General features: G+C 35.5%; 2 protein-coding genes across 2 annotated transcripts in view; one reads left to right on the top strand and one right to left on the bottom strand.

The window, feature by feature from the left end:
• CCDC50 (coiled-coil domain containing 50) overlaps positions 1-22,209 on the top strand; it is a 231,292-nt gene extending 209,083 nt beyond the window's left edge. The window contains exon 11 of the mRNA XM_082840456.1: positions 22,104-22,209. Within this exon, the coding sequence (XP_082696582.1) occupies positions 22,104-22,125 (22 nt within the window). The 3' untranslated portion in view covers positions 22,126-22,209. The remainder of the gene's footprint in view (positions 1-22,103) is intronic.
• Positions 14,067-14,974, bottom strand: LOC309962521 (developmental pluripotency-associated protein 4-like; the record flags this gene model as incomplete). Its single annotated transcript, XM_082840395.1, is given in 2 exon segments — positions 14,067-14,144; positions 14,147-14,974. Coding segments are annotated over 2 exon segments (906 nt in total).
• Positions 22,210-22,785: the final 576 nt, after the last annotated feature.

The raw sequence follows: 22,785 nt of genomic DNA, 5'->3' as shown, positions 1-22,785 counted from the left end.
TTAAGAAAACTTTGCTTAACCCCTCTAGAAATGTTATAACTTTAGGTCGTGGATTTAGATCTATGCACAGTTTCCGGTGTATGGTATGAAATAAAGATCTCTTATTTAAAAAAATCTATATGGAAATCTAATTGTTACAGCAGTATTTATTTCTTTTACCTGTTGAATTGTCTTGGCACCTTTGTTGCCAAATCTGGCTCCCTGTGCACCGATGCTGAATAAAAATACGGATACAGAGAATTGGAAGATAAGAAATAGAGAAGCTTTTTATTTTCTTTGCCAGGCAAAGGGAAGACACAGTAGGCTAACGCCTCAAGAACTATGCTCCCCTCCTTGGGGAATCGGAGAAGATTTTATACGTGGGGCTCACAGTCCAGGATATATGGTAAGGATCAAAGTGGTGAAGATCTTGCATTTCTTTTCTTCTGAAAATTCACGGTCAAAGCTGGCATGAGGCAGCTCAGCAGCTGGGTCTGGTGTCCCTTATCGGCCGGTGACCTTCTTTCTGAAATGAAGAGTGCTACAAGGGAGTGTAGGGTGAGAAGAAATGCCAGGTGCAAAGGGTAATTTGTATGGAGTCAGAGAGTAATCAGCTTTGGGAAGGACAAGTCTAATTACAAGTGTTTGTTAGTAATAACAGCTAAAGAATAACCAAGATTGCTTAAGTCTTTCAGGCCTGTTTATGTTGTTTCCCCAGCCTGTTCATTGTTTCCTTATTTTCCTTGTTTGTCAGAAAAGTCTCGTTTCTATTTTTGCTTCAACACCTTTGCCAAAAATCAACTAACTAAATTGTGCAGGCCTATTTCTGAACGCTGGGTTTTTGTTCCATTGTTCTATATGTTTAAACTTTTGCCACTCCCAAGTGTCTTGATTTCTGTTTAAATCTTCAGATTAAGTATATAATTATTCTAACTTTTTCCTTTTTAAGAAAGTACTTAGCAAGGTAATGCCAGGTCTTTCACATTTTCGTACAAATTTTAGAATCAGCTTGTCATGTTCAACAGAAAAAAAGCCTAAAGGGTTTTGCATTGAAACTGCATTGAAAGTATAGACAATTTTTTTGGAGAATTTACATTTTAACAATAACTGAGTCTTTCAATCCATTTACAACATATATTGTTCCTCTTATTTGGACCTTCTTTAATTTCTCTCAACAATATTTTGTAAGTTTTAGTGTAGAGATCTTGGTTTTCCTTGCTATATTTTTCTGTTGTAAATGGAAGTTTTTAAAGTTTTTGCTTTGCATTTACTTGCTGTTAGTATATTCACATGGAAAATAGTTCTTTATACTAACTCTCTATCCTGTAATCTTCTTAAATTCACTCACTGGTTTTAACAGTTGTTTTGTAGATTTGTTGGGATTTTTTTTTTTATAAGCAAAACGACATCTCCTAAAAGTAACAGTTTTACTTCTTTATTGCTGAACTTTATATATTTTATTGCTTACACTTTACATATTCCAATTGATAGGACCTCCAATACAGTGTTGACTAGAAACAAAGTGAGCTTCTTTGCTTTGTTCCTGATCTTAAGTGGCAACTGTTTAGTCTATCACTATTAAGTACAACGTTAGTGATAATGTTTTTGGGTGATGCTACTATTATTCCCGTTTTGCTAGAGTTTTATCATGAATGGGTATTGAAGTTTGTCAATGGCATATATTGAAACCGTCACTTTTTTTCTTTTTTCTGGGAATATATAGTGAATTCCATGAATTGATGTTTGATTGTTAAGTCAACCTTGCATTTCTGGGATGAAATTTAATTGTTTACATTGTATTATAATTTTATATATTATTGGTTTTAATTTTATAATATTTTGTTAGAGTTTTTGTGTCTATGTTCATGAGGGATATTGAGTCATAATTATTTTTTGTTAAAATGTGTTTGTGATGATTTACTATTAGGTTTATGTTAACCTCATAAATTGATTTGGGCAGTGCCTTCTTCCTCTATTTTCTGGAAAAGATTGTATAATATTGGCATTATTTCTTTCTTGGATTTTTAATATAATTCACACTCGAAATTATTTGGGCATAGGTAAAGGTTCTTGATAATGTAATTTTAAAATGTACATATAAAATATTCAGAGTTTCTCATTATTGTTGAGTCAACTTTCACGTTATATTTTTCAAGGATATTTTTCGTTTCATCTAAATTGTTGAATTTGTTGCCATGATATTTTTCATATTATATTGCTGAATTTTTTGCATACTGGTGTTCATATTATTTTCTTATTATCCTTTTAATGTCTATAGGAACAGTAGCAAAAAATCCCTCTTTTATTCATGATATTGATTTTTCCTTTTCTTCCCCCCTTGATTGGTCTGTTTAGGGGATTGATAATTTTATTTATCCTTCCAAAGAATTAAGTTTTGGTTTTGTTAATGTTTTATTATTTGCCTGTTTTCTAGTTTCATTTTATTTCTACACTTATCTTTATTATTTCTATCCTTCTGCTTACATCATGTCTCCTCTGATTCCTCTTGACTATGACAGTTTCTCAAACTTTCCTTGTTTTTGATGACCTTGACAGTTTTAAGGAGTACCTGCCATATATTTTGAAGAATGTTTGTCAGTGGTATTTGTCTGATGTGTTTTTCATGATTGGACTGGAGTTATGGGTTTTTGAGAGGAAGACCACAAAGTTAAAATTTAAAAATGGCATAGAATATCATTCTCATCACATCATATCATGGGTGTACTGACAACCTAATTTGTCACTTTTGATGTTAATTTTTTGTCATTGACTAAACTAGTGAATGTCTGGTTAATCTGAATGTCTGGTTAATTGTAAAATTACTCTATTTTTCCCTTTTTATACAGCCCTTTGGAAGGAATTCACCATGTGCAACATACACATAAGGAGTGGGGGTTATGGTTCATCTGCTATAGAATGGAGTTTCTAGATAAATTATTTAGGATTCTGCACAGGAGATTTGTCTGTTTTCTGCCACATGTATGTATGTATGTATATCAGTATGGACTCATGGATATTTGTTTTATAATTTTGGTTCTAATCCAAAACTACTTTATTTTGTTGTTCCAGTTGTTTCAGTATTGGCTATTGGAAGATCTAGTTTCCATTTTTACAAAACCCTTATGAAATCTTCCCTTTCTATGAGTCTTTTAAATGTTACATCACTTGTGTCCTTTTCTTTATAATCAAATTTTCTATTCTAAATAAGCACCTTTACTTCTATGACTTTATGCTGATATATTCCAAATTTACATCTCCTTTTCTAAGCTCCAGACTCTTATATTCAATTGACTATTAGCATATATATAATATGTGTATTATATATGTATGTGTGTGTATACGTACACACACACACAGATGCAAAGTAAAAATTCCTGATTTTTTCATTCATGCACCAGGCTGTCTCCTTTTTGTACATGGAACTACTATCCCCATCACATATTTGGTATAGACAAAAATCTAGGCATCTTTTTGGTTTCTCCTTTGTCTTATCTTCCAAATAAATCTAGAAAAATTTCTGGGTATCTCTGCCAACCTGAATTTTTCCAGTTCTATTTATTTTTACACTTATCACCTTAGCCCACAGCCAGGATCCTCTCACATCAGATCAACTAGAATCACTTACTAAATGGTCTTCTTGTTTGTACTTTTGTACCTCCACACAAAAAGAGAGAGAGAGAGAGAAAGAGAGAGAGAAGAGAAGAGAAGAGATCTTTTAAAAATGTTAGAAGGGGGATTGCCCTGGGGCGTCCAGTGGTTAAGACTTTGTGCTTCCACTGCAGGGGCTGTGGGTTCGATCCCTGGTCAGGCGAACTAAGAACCTGCATGCTGCAGCATGGCCAAAAAAAAAAAAAATGTTAATAGGACAGGATCATGCTTACTAGCCTTCAGCAACATCCCATCAAACTTAAATTTAATTGCAGATTACTTATCACTGGCTTCAAGAACCTAAAACACAATGCTCCCTGCTTATATCTCCATACTCGTATCATTTTCTATCCTTCTCATGATCCAGCCACAGTTGTCTCTTCTGTCTCTTGAATGTATCCAGTCCTTCTCATCACTGAGGGCTTAAAATTACTTCCTCTTCCTGGAATTCTCCTTACCCTTCAGGTTTTAGCTTTCAAAGAAAATTCTTAGAGGTGTCTTCCCTAATACTATGTAGCTACAGGAATTTTCCTCTCACAGTTATTCTCTATCTCATTAATCTGTTTATTTCCTTCATCTTCTAAATCTGCTTATTTATCAAAATCTGCAATAATCTTTTTATTATTTTGTTTCTGACTGGTCTTTCTCCTATTACTAGAATAAAAGGGATTTTCAACTTTTCAGCTTATTGCTATATTCACCGTTTATAATAATATCCAATACTTACTAGAATTTAACATGTGTATTGAATGAATAAATTAATAAATAAACATTCCCAAGAAAAGAGTCTAAGCTTTTGTTAAAAATCTTAAAGGAGACTTCTCATAACTTAAGAACTGCTCCTTCTAAAATATGAAAAACAAAGATTTACTCTGCTTTGTTCTAAAGTATGAAAAACCCAATAGCATTAATCAAAGGAGGACATTAAGGTAGGAAAACTGGCATAGATAAAACTGTCTATATCAGTTGATTTCTATCAACTGATTAAATCTTAAACTGATGACATGAAAGGTCTACTGGTAGTATCTCAGATTTTCCCCTGAGGTATGCACTTTATTAATTTCTTCACTTGCTTTAGCATTGAAATAATATAATATTTACGGGGTTAAGATATTGCCTTGGCTATGTGGGGTCTTTTGCAGTTCCATATGAACTTTAGGATGCTTTTTTCTATTTCTGTAAAATGTGCCATTGGAAGTTTGATGGAGATTGCATGAATCTGTAGTTGGCTTTGGCTAGAAGAGAAATTTTAACAATATTAATTATTGCAGTTCATGAACATGAGAAATCTTTCCATTTATTTTTGTCTTCAGTTATCTCACTAATATCTTATAGTTTTCAGTGTACAGGTCTTTAACTTTTTAGTTAAAATTATTCCTAAGTATTTAATTCTTTTTGGCGCTATTGTAAATGAGATTGTTTCTTAATTTCTTTTTCTAATAGTTTGTGTTAGTATAGAAAAATGTGACTGATTTTTGTATGTTGATTTTGTACCCTGAAACTTACTGAATTCCTTTATTACTTATAACAGTTTTTTTTTTGGTGGAGTCTTCAGTGTGTTCTATTTGTAGTATCAGGTCAGCTGCAAACAGAAACAATTTAACTTCTTTTTCTTAAATATTTATTTATTTATTTATTTGGTTGTGCTGGGTCTTAGTTACAGCTCACTGGCTCCTTAGTTGTGGCAGGCAGGCTCCTTAGTTGTGGCATGCAAACTCTTAGTTGCGGCATGCATGTGGGATCTAGTTCCCTGACCAGGGATGGAACCTGGGCCCCCTGCATTGGGACTGTGGACTCTTAACCACTGCCCCACTAGGGAAGTCCCTAACTTCTTCTTTGATTTGTATACCTGTTATTTCTTTCTCTTGCCTAATTGTTCTGGCTATGACTTCCAGTGTTATGTTGAATAAAGGTGGTGAAAGTGGACACCCTTGTCTTGTCCCTGTTCTTAGAAGAGAAACTTTCAGGTATTTGCCATCTAGTATGATGTTATCTGTGGTCTTGTAATGTATGGCCCTTATTTTGTTAAGGTACATTTCTTCCATAGCTAATTTGTTGAGAGTTTTTATCATGAAATGAGGTTGAATGTTGTCAGTGGTTTTTCTGAATCTACTGAGATTATCATAGGACTTTTATGTTTTATTCTGTTAATGTGGTGTTTACATTTATTGATTTGCACATGTTGAACCATCCTTGCATTCCAAGAATAAATCTCACTGGATCATGGTGTGTGATTTTTTTAATGTGCTGTTTAATTTCTCTTGCTAGTATTTTGTTGAGGATTTTTGCTTCTATATTCATTTGGGATATTGGCTTGTAATTTTTTGTTCTTTTTTTGTACTTTCTTGTAGTGTTCTTATCTGACTTTGGTATCAGGGTAATGCTGGCCTCATAAAATGAATTTGGAAGTGTTCCTGCCTTTTTTATATAGCAATCATGAGAAAGAAGAACAAAGCTTGAGGCACCATACTTCTTAATTTCAAACTATTACAAGGCTATAGTAGTCAAAACAGTATGGCACTGGCATAAAAACAGATATACAGATCACTGGAACAGAATAGAGAGCCCTAAAATAAACCTACTCATAAATGGTCAACTAATATTTGAAAAGGACACCAAGAATATCTGATGGGGAAAGGAGAGTCTGTTCAATAAGTGGTGTTGGAAAACTGGATACCGACACGCCAAAGAACTAGAGTCTTATTTTACACCATACACAAAAATTAATGAATTAAATACTTAAATGTATTTCAATGGCCGTTATGGGCTCTACTCAATTTTATTTTTGAAGTGAATAAAAACATTTCAGAAACTTTTCTGGCTTAGGATTTTATACTGATAATTAACACAACCAATTCTGAAAAAGCTAGGACAGAAAGTCAGCATATATAACTGTACTTGCTCATTAAATATAGTATAAGATTAATAATATACATAAATTTGAATTAAGGAAGCTACTTAATTCTTCTTGAAATTTCTTCAATTGTGTCTGGGTCTAATTTATTTGTTTTCCTGGAGCACGATTTCTGAAGTAGAAACAATAGTTAGTATGCTTGATGAAAACTTTTGTAAGCTAAAATTGGAGATGCTCACCATGATACAGTCAAATCAAGAATACCCAGATCTGTCTCATTTCAAAGATAATCATATACATTACACTCAGCTGAAACATATACAATTAGTCACATTTTTATCACGTTTTGGAGACTGTTCTTACTTATTCTTACTAATGTATTTTTTACTACATTCTCCTTTTCAGTAATCCCTTACAGCACTGTAGCATGCTCTTTCTCCCATGTTATCCCTCTAGTCTATCCCATGCAAGAAAAAAGAGAGAACCATAATTTCCATTCACTCCACAAGTGAAAAAAAGGATAAGAATGAGAAAGGTGAAGTGATTTACGTAAGATCATGCTAGGAATCACTGGTTGAGCAATATTACTACAATTATATCACACAATTTCTAGCTCTAACAGTTTAAATGGCCATGCTCTTCTGGGAGAGATTTATGAAGACATCTTTCTCCCTATAGCAAGAGCTGGGAAACTTACAGAATGTCAATGTCCTATATCTGTCTAAAAGGTTAAAGTTAGAGATAAAAAAAAAACAACTTGTGGCCTAAACAGAATAGTTGTAGGAAGACTTTTGCCATAATTTTACCTGAGGTATCTGGATCTTTTAAAGCCACATTTTGAGGTACTGCATCTCAAATGTCAGTGTGATGTGATCAAAGTGTTAGGTTGGCTTTGCTGGCTTTGAATCGCCTTGCTTTATCAAAGGATGAATAACAACTTCCAGCATAGAGAAAGACAGGCAATTTGATTGCAGGAAGAAAAAATATCTCTTTTGAAAGGGTAGACAACTATTAGCAACTTAAAAATATGTAAAATAAATATCATAATGTACTTGAAGTGATTAAGCTATGAGGGGTTAGCTATTGAATTAAAATGTGTCAGCTTTTGGCATTTTGGAAGAAAGCCGAAGGCAGCATCCAAAGTGTTTTCCTTAGTTATAAATAAAAGTATCAGGATATATGGCAACTGTGATCAAAGGAATTCAGACAAATTGAAGTGAGGTGAGATGTGAATTACATCAGCTCAGCAGGACGAGTGTCAGATTTATTGAACTCAGCAAGGACAGTGTGTGAGACATCACCTTCTGAGTGGAGAGAGATAGGAAAACCGGTCCCGGTCTCTAAAAACAAACAGTTGGGAAAACATCATAAATATTTTGATTTTTGAAAGTTTTATTTTGGGACAGTGTGTATTAATTACTTATGTGTTTTTATCCCTCTCAAAAAGAAGTACTATATTTGAAAGGAATATTAATTGTAACCTCCAGCATTACTTTCTTTAGAAATAAAATAGAGGTTTCTTCCCTAATTTCTTTCTTTTCGTTTCTCCTTCCTGGTTAGGACTTCTAAAGCACAAATAATTAAAATTGATAATTTAAAACAGATATTTGTAAATCATATGGGGGGATTTGTAATTGGATCTAATCAACAAGGAGTTTAGGGGAACTGAAGAAACATTTAATATGCTATGTTTTCTTAAAATTATGTTAAGTACCTTCTGAGGCTTCAGTGCTGGCGAGGACATGGCTGACACCGAGCCCAGATTAGCAGACCACTCACTGTGTGTCTTCACTGCAGATATTTGGTTTTGCTGGTGGTTAGGTTGATAGATAAGCAGGCAGAGATGTGGGTAATTAAAAACATGTTATCTCAATCATCCTTAATCTAATCAAAGCAAAGAGATATAAAAAGGGTCTTATATCTTCTCCTCAACTCCTACCAACATTTAAACTTTTTTTCATGCAATATTCAAAGGTTGTATCTGCACATTTTTACATTGTGTTTTTAGGCAAAATTAAGCTAAAGTTCAAAAATGCTGAGTAAACTATAGGAGAGTACGATATTTTAGATAGAGCATCTATATTGCACCAAATCTTACAAACCCCACTTTTTTTTTTTTTGACCTTTTAGAAAGCATATCTGAATGCAAGGGAATGAGTCTGATATTATTTAAAGAAATGACCTTAAATCATCTCTACTTACGAAATATGAAAGTAATTCACCTATTTTGATACCTTAAGTATTCATTTTAACAAACTACATCTAATAGGCTTCGTATTGTGTTGTAGTTGCCTGAGTTCACTCAAATATTTGAAAATTTCAGGTAATGAGAATATATCTTTGTTTCTCAGACTGTGAAATGAATATTAAAAATCAGTCTCTTTGGACAGGGGGAAACGAGGATATAATTCCAAGGTTTTTTGTTTTTTTTTTTTTTGCGGTACGCAGGCCTCTCACTGCTGTGGCCTCTCTCGTTGCAGAGCACAGGCTCCGGACGCGCAGGCTCAGCGGCCATGGCTCACGGGCCCAGCCGCTCCGCAGCATGTGGGATCTTCCTGGACCGGGGCACGAACCCGTGTCCCCTGCATCGGCAGGCGGACTCTCAACCACTGCGCCACCAGGGAAGCCCCATGATAGCTATTCTTTTAACAAGTTTTTAAGTGCACAACACTCTATTGTTAATTATAGACACTATGTTATACAGCAGATCTCTAAAACGAGTTCTATTCCTTGACCTTGACACACATGTCCCTTTGATGACAACCTACTGAAACTTGAGGTTCATTTGGATTTTTTCACAAATCCCCTATCTCCACTTCCACATATTTCTTCTTGAACCTCTGAGTTCCCATAGCTTCCTGTCCTAGGGTACCTTAGCATACTCTTACTTTTACTATATACTATATAGTATATGTCTTATAATAAAGGCCTTGAGGCCTTGCACTAATTGTTCACTCATCCTGGAATATTTTCTTCAGTTCTTTCTGGTTGACTCTTGTCATCCAAGTCTTAACTTACATTCTGCCACAGCCAAGAGATCTTCTCTTACCATACAAGGTAAAGTCACCTCCCAGTCACTGGCTGTTCTATCATCGCGTTTTACTCCCTAGCGCTACTTAGTGTATGTCTCCCTCATTAAAATGTACACTCCCTGTCTGCTGACACCTTGCCTACATCATGCACTACTGTATTCACAGCCCTTTAGAATGGTGACTGGAGACAACAGATGCTCAATAAACATGGAATGACCGAATTAATCCTTTTGTCTCCCTGGATTTTTCCATTTTGTTGGACAGTGTATTAACCTGAGAATATGGTTGCCTCTGTTTCATCTTCTTATCTTCTGTGATATCTGATACATGGTCTTGCACCCAGGAAAGCCTCAGGGTTTTTTTATTAATAGAATTGTATTGCTGGAAAACTGGTAGATAATTGGAAACGTTACTCTAACTCTGTTCGCAAAAAGTAGTTTCTGTTGTAACATCATTTCATTTTCTGAGCACTTGTTTAAATGAAAAATAGAGAAAGGAAGAACACAATTGTAGTATGCTAGCTTAAAGAAATCCATATCAAGGCAAACCAATTGTATTCCCAAAGGAAACTTGATTTAATTTCTTTCTAAAAAATTGTCCATATCTACATATTCAACGGCAATATAGCAAATGGTATGATTATTTAAATAAAAGATATTTAAAACCAGAGTTCTTGTAAAAAAATCTAAAAATATAATTACACACTTTTTAATATAACTAGGGGCTTTTCTGTATAGATGTGCTCTGGTCCACTAGTAATATAACTTTGCTACTAATAATTTTAAAGTGTCAAATTGTACATAATGCTTTAATTGACATAAGCTATTCAGAAACACAACACTGTGACTTAAATGAGGTAGATAAAAGCAGATTTCTAAAATGTTTAGTTTATTTTTATATGAATTGGGGAGTAAATCAAGACAATGTATTATTCTTGCAACATAAACTGGATTGAATTAGAAATAGACTTGCTACTTTGAAATGAAATTTACTACCAAATTAGTATTAGTTACAATGTGGGGACCAGGAGGGACTCTAGAAGTCATTCAAATGAGGTTAGTTAGATGTCCAGACTCAAGCCTCTACTTCTTAGTCTAAGGCTTACTCCAAAATGTAGCCTGCTGACTCTCATTTTTATCTTAAAGAGTACCAAGTGACAAACTTCTGAAACAGGTAGCCAACAGTGTTAGAAGCTAGTAGGTTTTGGCTTATCAAATTTTAAAGTATCCTTTATATTCAAAAAGGATGGGCAACTTTTAATAATACATTTCAATTAAATGAATAATATTAAAATCATACTTAGCTCGCAAAAATCTTTCCCTGATTATTTGTGAGGCACTTGTAGATTTAACACTGCTTTCTTTATGAAATTTAGTAAGATTTGTATTGTGTATGCTGAATGACATTCTGGTTATTAGAATGCAAATTAGCGGAGAAGGAGTTAAGTGTACTGCTTTAGTGTACGTATTAGTTAGGATTATTTCAGTCTCAAATGGCAGGAACTTAATTCAAATTAGCTTATACCAAAAAAAAAAAAAAGCTCACTGGCTGGGAAGAATAGGGTAGTTTAGAAGCTAAAAGGAAAAGCTATAGAAAAACAAAGCATCTAGGGCAGGAATTATGCACTCCTCTTTGCTTAGTTTTCCTTAACTTCATTCTGCAAAAGGTTTCATTCTTCATATTTTAAATAAGACATACCCCCTGGCAGCTCTCATATCATTTCCTCTCAGTTAAGCAACCCATAAAAGGAGGTGGGGACTCCTTCACTCTAGGTTCTATCAATATTAAAGAAGATCTTGAATTGGCACAGCTTGGGGCACTTGGCCACAGTGGGAGATAGGGGAATCTTGCATCAGGATTATACGATTGACATCTTCACAAGAACCACATGCAACTTGGGAAGTGTGATTTCCCCAGAGAAAGGATGCTAAATTTTAAAAGGATGTTCAATTGAAAAGAAATTTTCCCCCTAGAGTATTTTTGATAACGGTATCTGCCAAGATAATCTCTCATGAGTTAGTCATTTCAGAGATGGCATATATCAAATTCCAGTACTGGCCTTATGTATGGAAGTTTTCAAAGACTGAAATATTGTAAAAACTAATATTGATGAAGGCGCAGTAAGATGGGCCCTCATCCAACTCTGGTGGTGGTGTAAATTGGTAAAACCTTTTGTAAAGCAATTTGGTATGTTAAGAAACTTAAAAGTATTTCACACTCTTGAATCCAGTAATTCCATTTCTAAAAGTGAATTCTAATAAAATAATCACAATGTGGATAGATTTTTATATGCAACATTTGTAATAATTCTGAAATAAAATAAATGTTGAGAAAAGTTGATTTAGTTAAATATAAATATATGATGGGCTAATATGTAGATCACATGATACCCTCTTCACATGATTTTGCTAATATGTTATGTTTGCAAGGTTGAAGGGAAACAAATGCCCTTATAAACTGTTGGTAAGAATGTAGATTGATGCAAAGTCATTGAGAGGAAATTATAAATTTTATAATCATGAAAATGTATATCAAAATTAAAAATGCAAATATAGCCTAGCAAATTTATTTCTAGGAATTTATCCCATTGATAGTCCTGTACATACCCAAAGAACACTCACTGCAATAGAAACGTTTATTCGCAATAGAAAATATTTGGAGTAAGTTAAATGTCCACCAGTAAGGGACATATTTTAAAAATGCAGCACTTAAAAAGAAATGATCGGGGCTTCCCTGTGGGTGCAGTGGTTAAGAATTTGCCTGCCATTGCTGGGGACACAGGTTCGAGCCCTGGTCTGGGAAGATCCCACAAGCTGCAGAGCAACTATCCGTGCACCACAACTACTGAGCCCACATGCCACAACTACTGAAGCCTGCACGCCACAACTACTGAAGCCCGTGAGCTTAGAGCCCGTGCTCCACAACAAGAGAAGCCACCTCAGTGAGAAACCCACACACCGCAATGAAGAGTAGCCCCTGCTCGCCGCAACTAGAGAAAACCCGTGCGCAGCAACGAAGACCCAATGCAGCCAAAAATAAATAAATAAATTTATTTATTTTTAAAAAAGAAGAAATGATCTATATCTCTTTTCTTTGAAGTGTAGTTGATTTACAATGTTGTATTCATTTCTGCTGTACAGCAAAGTGATTGTTATGCATATATATACATTCTTTTCTATATTCTTTTCCGTTATGATTTATCATAGGATATTGACTATAGTTCTCTGTGCTATACAGGACCTTGTTTATAGAATGGTCTACATTGTTATCTGCAAAATATATTCTATAAAAAAGCAAACAACATCAAACGCTACTATAGTAGACTCTACTATAGACATCAAATGCTGCATCTACATCTACTATAGACGTCAAACACTGTCTATAGTAGACTCTCATTTATCTAATGTTTTATGAATATGCTTGCATGAAATAGATACAGTTGTGTGGTAGACATGACTAGTATTCACTTATATCCAGTTCTTTTTTCCTTCTTGGACATACAGACGATTATACTTTCCAAACTTCTTGCATTTACCTAGAGCCACGAAACTAGTTCTGGCAAATAAAATGTGACTGGGAGTGACTTTTGAGCTGACAAAAATGAAAAGCCCTCTTAAAACTCACCAGTCTCTCCCTCTGTATTCAAGCAAGGGTCTTGTGTTGAAAACGTGAGCCACAAGATAAAAACAGTTTGGGTGGCTGACACATACAAAATATCTGCCTGAGGGTAACCAGGACTGGCAAGAAGTGTGTAGGAACAAAAAATAAGTGCTTACTGTGTTAAACTATTATGGATTGGGGGTTTTCTTTTCTTTTTTTTAATTTTAAAATAAAAGCTGTAATTTCAAAATTTTCTAGTTGCCTTTTTACTAGAGGCACTGTAATTCATCATTCAATGTAGGACACTTAAAAAAATTATACGTAATTTACATATAAGTAAAATTCAGACATCTTAAGTACATAGCTCTGTGAATATTTACATGTGGGTGCATCTAAGTACCTGCCATCCAAAACAAGGTAAGCTCACTTAATTATGCTGAGACAAGAGGCATAATCAGGACTGATTGCCTCCTTGTGAAAAGATTATTTGGGGTAAGAATATTATCAGTGATATATTATATGACATCAGGAAACCCATTGCTGCTCTTACCATTCCTGGTGATGATAAGGTTGAATGCTTGGTTAAGGGGTACATAACCAAATTTGAACTTTTGCCTATAAGCCCCATCTTGCCCAATGTAGAAATTTACTTGAGGCACTTTCAAGTACATTAATTCCATTCAGCGAATTGGCATTTTTAAAATGTCCCCATCTCCTTTCTCTTCTGCTCCCTTAGGGCTGGGAATCTTTGGAGAGATAGCCACTTCCACTTTTGTCAGTTCACGGGCTTTTTTCACGCAACCCCGTAAGCAGGCTGTGCACCCTGTAAGCGGGAATCACGGAGATTGCGGAGCGGAGTTCAGCTGTCAAATGGCGCCGTGGAGTTGGTTTGTAGTCACTTCTCTATCATTAATTATAATCATAGCTGTACCCTTTTTACTGGTATTGTGATCTCACGGCAGGTTTTTCGTTAATACTTTATTCCTGTGTACACACTCAGGCCACAGCATATTGTCCTCCAGGTGTGGAGGTGTGGAAAATTGCCGGCAGGTAACAAGAAGCGTGCAGACACCCTGCTTCGTTTATCAGGCACCCAAGCCTGTCCAGTATGAAATTGCAAATGAACCCAGCCCTCTGTGTTAGCAGGGAGAACTCTCCTCTGAACCACGCACCACCGGACCCCACAGGTCTCTTGTGATTGCTCCAACTCCATCTTCACGGCCCCGGCTGCAATTCTGCTCCAAGAGGCAAACACAGCTTCCAGGTCAGGGGCAGACGCTGATGCAACTCCCTGAAGAGCGGAAGCTCCTTCAAGGGCAGGTGCTCCCTCCTCAGGAGGAACAGCCCCTTCAAAAGACATCTGTTTATCAGAACATTCCAGAGGTAGTTCCCCCTTGTCCAACTTTGATTTTCCTCTCGATGGAGATGATAGGATCCTGGCCTTCTTGGCTGTGGCAGGAATGTTTTTCTGATGAGGGTAGGCATGTTCACAGAGTCCTTTAGATCCGTCTAGTTTCAGGCCTTTGGTGCTTAGTTTTAACTGCTGGCACCAAGCGCACACGACGTCCCTGTGAATCAGGTTGACAGGTGGCAGTATAGAAGGTAAAGGAAGAATCGGCATTGTCTTCTGAGGTTTCACACTGTCACAACATTGTGGCATTTTTCGTGGACAGCAATTACTGTTATCTTTTATAGATCTTTTTCTTTTGGTCCCCTTTGCTGAGTTTTCTAGTATATCTGGTTTACTAGAAGCCCCCTGTCCCTCTTCGGCATCTACTGACGTAAGTTGGAATTTGCAACTCATATATTCTTCCTCTGCCTTCTTTGTGGAGTTGCACTCCTGGTTGTCTGCACTCTCCATGCTCAGAAATTTCAAGGTTGATAAAACGGAGACTCTCCTTACTTCTTCATTTCAGGTTCTCTTTATCACAGAAAAAAACGTAGTCTATTCTAGTTACCATAAGCAGTTCATTCGGGAAGCCAAATGTATTTCAAATTGGCTTACTGTTGCAACATATAGACTGCAGATTGTATAATGACTCAAATGCAACAGAAGTGAATTTTTTTTCACTTATCAATTCATGGAGGTTCTGCACTAACTGTGATGATGGAGGTCACCATCTCTTACTTCATCTAGTCATTCAGGAACTCAAGGTGATCATGTTTGTAGTCTCTTTTCCCTGTGGCTTCCAAAGTTTTCTTGGATATTAAAATTCAGCTGAAAGAAGGGCAAAGATCACAGAGAATGGCATGTGGGAGGTTTTTATGGGAAGGCCTGGAGGTGACACAATACACTTTTACTTATTGGCTAGGAACTTATCACAAGGCCATACCTTGTGTATGCCAGTGTAGTGATTTGGCTGTGTGCCCAGGAAAAGAGGAAATTAATTTTGCTGAACACAATTTTTCTGCCAGGGATGGAGGGACTTACTTTTTATTATATATTCAGTGATTACGCTTTGAACTTAAAACAGTGGGCATATTTTACTTTTGGGTCAAAATAATCACAAAATGACATGAAAAAAATGCTCTTGATATATTTTTTTGCTTTAATTTTGTGAGTTTTTTTTTTTTTGCTATTTTTAAAGTTAAATGCATGCCCTTTATAGAAAATGTAGAAAGTAAGATAAAAATAACTAAGCAGAAGAAGTTATCCAATAACCACCATGATCCCACCATAATGATCTTATAAGGGTAAATGAAATTATAATCCCTATTATATAATTGAAGATGGTAACCTCCAGGGACTGTAATAAACTTGTCATATTTAGGAAGTGGTAGAGCTTAGAGGAAAGAAGAGCCAGGGAAGCTTTCACAGAGGAGGATATAAGGAATTTTGCATTTCTAATTACACTGGGAGAAGGAATAAAACTAGAGAAACATGTAAGGCAAGGGAAATAATGCAATCAGTTTTACATATTTTATGTTTGAAGTACAAATTAAATATCTACGTGTAACTGTCCAATAGGCGGTATGAACCTGGGTACTAGAAAGAAGACTGGTCAGGATATCGAGATTTACGTGTCACAATGACAGAGGTTCGAGGCACTAGTATTAAAGGTCATAGATAGAGTTAATAAGAGGCAGAATCCTGAGCTACAACACAATTTACAAGTTAGATGTTGTTTTCGATTGTTGAAGGCTAGAATTGGTTTTTATTTCTTTTCTTGATGCTTTGGTCTGTTTCCCTGAAGAGCTCCCATTGGAACAGTTAGAGTTGGATGCAGCATGAGACGCTGGCCAAGATTCTAAGTGGTGAAGGTGGCCTGATATTAAAAACATCCAGGTGTTCAGCCCTACTGAGCCCCAAGGTTGTTATTCTTAACTATTGTGAACATCTGTTCCTATAAGTATCAAAAGACAGAGAACTTGGAGAACTTATTTTCCTTCTGGCTCTGTTACTAATTAGCTGTGTGAGTTAGGAGAAATTACTTTTCCACCCAGGGTTCTGATTTCCTCATATCAAAAATGAGGAGACTAGGCTAAATAATCTTTAATTACCTTCCAGCTCTACAACCCCAAATCTATGATGAGTCATAATTATTCTAAACTTCCTAAACTTTATACTCTCTTCTGCTTTTATAGAAATTATTACTTTTCATTCTAGATATGTAAATGCAATCTTATGTAGATAAGGTTATCTACATCGATGTCTCATCACTCCTATTAGACCATAACCACCATAGGTTAGAAAAGCAACAATTATCTCTGTGTCTTCCTTGGTATCTAGTACAGAATCTTGCACAATATAAATTCAAACAAGGAACAAAGACACATTTTTAAACTGAAAACTTGGTGTGATGTGCAGATTTTTCTGATAATAATGTGCTAAAGTTTGAATCCATGATTCTGAAAAGCATATTCTAGAATCATTGGACTTAAAGCATGACGCTTCCTGGACAATTGTAGAATAAGGTTTGAATAGCCCCACAGTATTTCTCATGCCTACGATACTAATGTATAAAAAATTCTCTGAAAGATATACCTCAAGTAACTTGGAGAATTTTCCCGATTACATGTTGTGCTTAGGGTGGCAATGTTCACTTATATTCACTCCTCGGAACCTTGGCCGTCCACTGCTTTGACAGCTTGTCAGCAGTAAATCTAGTCCAGGAGGGTTTTCCCTTTGGAAAACGTCACACAGCTTGTGTCGCTTGTGAGGAAGAAAGGAAAATACAGCAAACTTACTTCATCCAATTAACAAAGACGTGTAGGTTGTCTTGTGGAACTGGGCAAGTGACAATGGAGGAAGTTAATTTTGTGGTCTGTGAAAGCCTCTCATTTGTGGTGACAAACTCAGGAACTCCAAAGAATACTATAAACTCTCTCCAAACCATTTCCAATTTCTTTGCTTTGATAATTGTAGCAATGAAAAAAAAATCTCTTTCCTTGTGTAAGTAGGAATGGTTCAGTATTTGTATCAACACATTAGACATTACTCAATAATTCATAATTTGTCAGCATGGATCTTGAATATTTAGGTTTATATCTTCCTCTTTGGCATTTAGACCTGTTGTATGGTATTTCACAAAAGGTATTAAACCTTTAGTTGTAAAAGTGTTGGAATAAGTATAAAATCTAATACTTCTAGGCTGTGAATGCAAGTTAGTTCACTGTATAGTGGCTCAGTTTTCTCATACATAAATGATTTTAATAGCCTAATATTTTTATTGTCATAAGATCATTTTGAGGATCTCCGTATAACCATTTGTGAAGTTGTAAAATCCAAATATCAATATAGGTGTATATACGGTTTTGCCACATTACTATTGTCAGTGAAATATTGCTCCCAATTAGTTGCAATCACTTATGAAATAGAATCTTACATCTTTACTGTGGTTAATGAGCCATTTTCACGCAGAAGTGTACTTAGAATTTTGCCATACTTTATGATCAGGCATTATTTTTACCCATTTTACTGATAAGAAAAGTGAGATGCAAAAGTCTTCAGAGACTTTTCTCAATAATACTAATCAAGTCTCAAGATTCTGTGGTACTTTAATCCAAATCTACTATTTTCTGCTTCTACCACGCTATTTTAAATAGGGTCATTGAGGGACACCATCTGTTCAGATGATATTTGGGCAAATCCCTGAACGAAGGGAGGCAGTAAGCCATACCAAGGTGTGGGCAAAGGGCACTCCAGGGTGAAGAAACAGCAAATGGAAAGTTCCTGAGTCAGGGAAGAATTGTTGTCTTCAAGGAATACCAATAAGTCTAGTCTAGTGTTACTGAAGTCAAATGAATGAAAAAGTAGAAAGAGAGAAAGTCAAAGAAGTTGTCTATGAAATCCACAGACCAAGTAAATGTTTGAATTGTATTCTAAGAGTGGTGAAATGCCATTGATGTCTAAATAGGGAACCAAATGATCTATCTTATATTTGAAGTAGATCGTTCTAGCTCTTGTGTGGAGCATGCCGCCTAAAAGTGAAAGCAGGAACAATACTGGCAGGATAAGGGTAGACTAGAGCTTGGACTAGGATGACAGAAGTTGGGATAATAAAGAATAATCAGACTTGGATGATATTTTTGAGTAATGCTAACAATTATATTTATTTGTTGAAAGTAAGGATTGAGAGAAAGTGTAATAAAAAATGTCTCAGATTTTTGGCCTGAGCAATAGTGCTAATGGTAGGGGAGACTTAGGAAGAAGTGAGTTTGGAGGTAGAAAATCTTTGGGCTTTCATATATTAAGTTTGAAGTGCTTAGACAGCCAAGTGAGGTGGTTGACTAGTCATACAGATGTAAGTGTTCTGAGCTCAGATAATAAAAACAACAACAAAGAAAAACTCATATAACCCTTGCTACATGCCATTAGCTCATGTAATGGTTGATACTGCTTTGTATAAGAGGTCTGGCTTCAGGGTGTCAGAATACCTGAGAAATCATAGCTTAAGCAAAGAAGCTATCTAATAACCCCATGTAACAATATATTTTCAAGGACTCGGTTCCAAGTTGGATTGTTTTTGATGACATCGAGTATCTAGACTTCTACTAATTTCTGTTCTGCCATGCTGAACATGTTGATTTTTTTCTTTAAGCTTATTGTCTGATGGCCACATCAGCTTCAAGAAGTAAGCTTTCACATTTGCATTCAAGGCAGGATGAAAGGGCCAAGCCAATCAAGCAGGGGCTTTTCTTTATCAGAGAGGAAATTCATCCCTAAGGGGGCTCTGATCAGACTGATGTATCCTTATTTTTGATTGGACTAATTTTATATTTTTCCAAAGAATTAATGGAAGAAATTACCTCTTTTCACTTTCCTTTCACTGCTTTTAATCAGGGATTTACAGTTGATATCTTATGGGAGGCAACTAAGAGGGAAATTATGTATTGGGTTAAAACATAGAGTTGAAAACACTAAATCAAAAATGACAGTCACAATCTCTTACCATACCCTACGGAGTGTATTTGTGGTTAGTGGATACGTGTGTATGGATATGTGATTACATGTGTTTGTGAGTATCACTTAGAAATTACTTTTAATGAAATGCCTCAAAACTCTGGAAACAAAATTAGAATAAACCGTACCTTTATCTCAAGATTCATATCACACAACTGATCTTTGCCAACTTCCCTGTTACAGGAGAATATTAACAGCAGAAAAATCTATAGATAACAATTAAATATGAAGGTACCTGCAATTTGTTTTGTAAGAGATGTAAGACACTGGAGATACCAAGATAATTTTTTTCCTCGATATAATCACTATTAGTTGTAATTTGTTTTAACTGTATACTTCTCTTGCTTTCCAAATTAGGCATTTTAAAATTAAAAATTGATTCTGTAAAACTCATCACCATACGGTAAATGTGGCTCTTTTGCCTCAGCTGCTTTTATAACCAGGGAAGCAAATAGCTAAGTTAATGAGGAAGTTTAAGGAGGAGGGAAATTTTCAAAGAAAAGTAATTAGAAGCAGTTCCCTTTGGACGTGTTCCTAATATTTAATACAGGAAACCTTCAGTGATGTTTTAAGATTCACAGAAATTATCATGATATAGGGTAGCTCGATACCAGACTTAGCATGGAACTTTTCACATAGTAGACAGAATGTATGTTACTGATTTTTATTACAGTCAGCATGATATATAGCAAATGGATTGATTGGCATTTTAATATTTCTTCTGCTGTTTTTGGCGTGCTACTCATGGCATGATATTCTTGTCTGATGGCCTTGTCACATTCTGAAGTTCAGAGAGGTGAATTAATTGGTTGAGGTCACTCATTAGCAGAACAAGAAAAAAACTTCATTTTCTGACCCTGAGGTCAGCATTGAGGTTGGTAAAAGCCAGCTAGTGATGTTTTTCCTGCTCAAGATTTACCTGAATATTAGGTCATTTTGAAGAATGATTTTGAGGATAAAGAGGCTCCAAAAGAGGGTTGCTCATTCTCTTAGCTTGGCATCCTTTTTGAAAATCAACACAGCTGCATGTTTGGGTCTATTTCTGGATACTCTAGTTTGTTCCATTGATCCATATATCTGTCCTTAGGCCAATACTCCATTGCTTTGATTATTATAGTATTATTGTAAGTTTCAAAGTCTAGTAGCGTAGGTCATACAAGTTTGCTTTACTTTCACATTGCTTTCACTATTCTAGGTCATTTGCATTTCTGTTTTTAAAATCAACTTTTCAATTTCTATAAACAAGTTTTCTAGACTTTATATTGAAATTTCATTGACTTTATAGATCACTTTGAAGAGATTTTACATTTTATTAATATTGATGCTTCCAATCCATGAATGTGTAATATTTCTCTATTTATTTAGGTTTCTGTTGATTTCTCTAATTCTCTGTAGCTGAAGAACACTGTCTACCAAAAAAAAAAAAAAAAAAAATCAGGCACTCTAACCTATATATTAAGACACTAACTTCTGCTTAAAAATTCTGTGGTACCTCTCACTCTTTTTCTCTGCTATAAGCAGGGGTATATTGCAACTATTTGTGATTGAAACAATCACTGGTTTTCAAGATATCTACACACATAAAGTAGGCTGAGAAAACTGCTCAAATCTCAGGAAGGTGATGTTTTTCTAGACAAAGGCTGCTCCCACAGCCTGTTTCCTGGAATGAAAACTCACATGGAGCAGAGACAAAAAAAAAGCCACAGCAGCCAGAGTCTGTGAATAAGAAAGTTTATTATTGTAAATCACTGAAGTTTTGGTGCTGTTTGTTACATAGCAAAGATGACTGTTATGCAAAAAGTGGTACCAGAAATAAATGCTGCCCTAACAAAATACCACAAACTATATCATTAGAAATGTGTAGCAGGTCAGTGATGGAAAGTTTTTGGAGTGTGGAAAAATGTCAGTAAATATCAGTGGAGGTAAAGATTTGGTACACTTAAGGTATAGAGAACTTAGGCAAACAATGTACTGAATAAATTTGTGGATTTAGGGGAATGGGTTTTGTGATATATAATTTTACTATGGTTTTTGTTTACTAGCTGTGTTAGGCAAGTACTACAAGACAAGCACTACTACCTGTGCTTAGAAAAGAATTGGTCCATTTGTAGGCAGGGATGTAAGGGAAAAAAGAACCCAGAAATTCTCAATCTTGTAAAGCTAAGATTTGCAGCTCCTACTCATGTCCAGTAGGTTAAAGAACAAACAGAGAAATTATTCAAAGAATCAGACTCAGTCTCAAGGCATAAACCAAATCGATGTTATAGCCACGATTCCCTTTGTTAAGATAACTCTATAGTTTAATATGGACCTTAATACATCTTTTTAGCTGGACATTATGGCTCCAGAAGAAGGGATTAAAAGTGTTCTTACAAAGAAGTTTTTGGTATAGAGAGATACAGTATACGAAAAGTACTGTAGATGTGGATAATAGTGCAAGCAATTGACTGAAATCAAACCTGAATTAAGAGAGATTGTGACTTTCTGATGTGAAACAACATTGGTTTTCAAAACATCTGCAGGAATAAAGTAGGCTGAAAAACTGCTCGATTTCCAAGGAGGTCTTGTTTTTCATTGCATTCTTTAGATTTGGACAAGGAGGAAACTGAAAAAGAAAGGAAACTTCTGAGGGAGACTAAAGAATCATGGAGAATAATAAGCTGTGAAGTCAGTTATAGGAAGCATGACCGGGCCCAGTCAAGGGCACATTACCAAGCTTCAAGGTAAGAAGTTTAATGATATTTGCCCAGTGACCTCTAAGCAGTTTTCTTTCTTCCCTGTTTTAGCATGAGGTATGCATTAGTGTGGGGGGGAGGGGAAAACTTATCTTTTTAGTTACAGGTCTCTGGACCAAGACGAGCTATATGTGGATCTGATGTAAAAGCTATTATGAGTCCTAGATTTCAAAGCTGAGCACATGATGGGATGAAATTTTAGGGTATCTTTCTTGGGAAAATAAATAGAATATTTTGCATGCAGAAATGAGAGAAGTAAATATCTGTGATCAAGACAGAAGTCTTTGATAGATAACATTTTTCATAATCCTTAACTTCTTTTCTGTAAGAAGATTATACTTGCTCATCAATTGTTCATTGCCAGTGCCTCCTATGGGAGGAGTTTACATCACCAATGTGTTGACTTGGAGTTTAGCTTGCTTTGGCCAATAGATTATGAGCAAACATGATGCAACTACAGATAATCAGAAGCTCTTAGAGACATAATAAGTTCTTGCCTTCCCTTTTGCTCTTTGGTCTGTTGACCTAAAACAA

This window comes from Leucopleurus acutus (genome assembly GCF_964270905.1).
Source record: "Leucopleurus acutus genome assembly, chromosome: 5".
In the NCBI taxonomy this organism is placed as follows: Eukaryota; Metazoa; Chordata; class Mammalia; order Artiodactyla; family Delphinidae; genus Leucopleurus; species Leucopleurus acutus.
The sequence above is the reverse complement of the archived record's forward strand: the minus strand, read 5'-3'. Positions and strand labels throughout refer to the sequence as shown.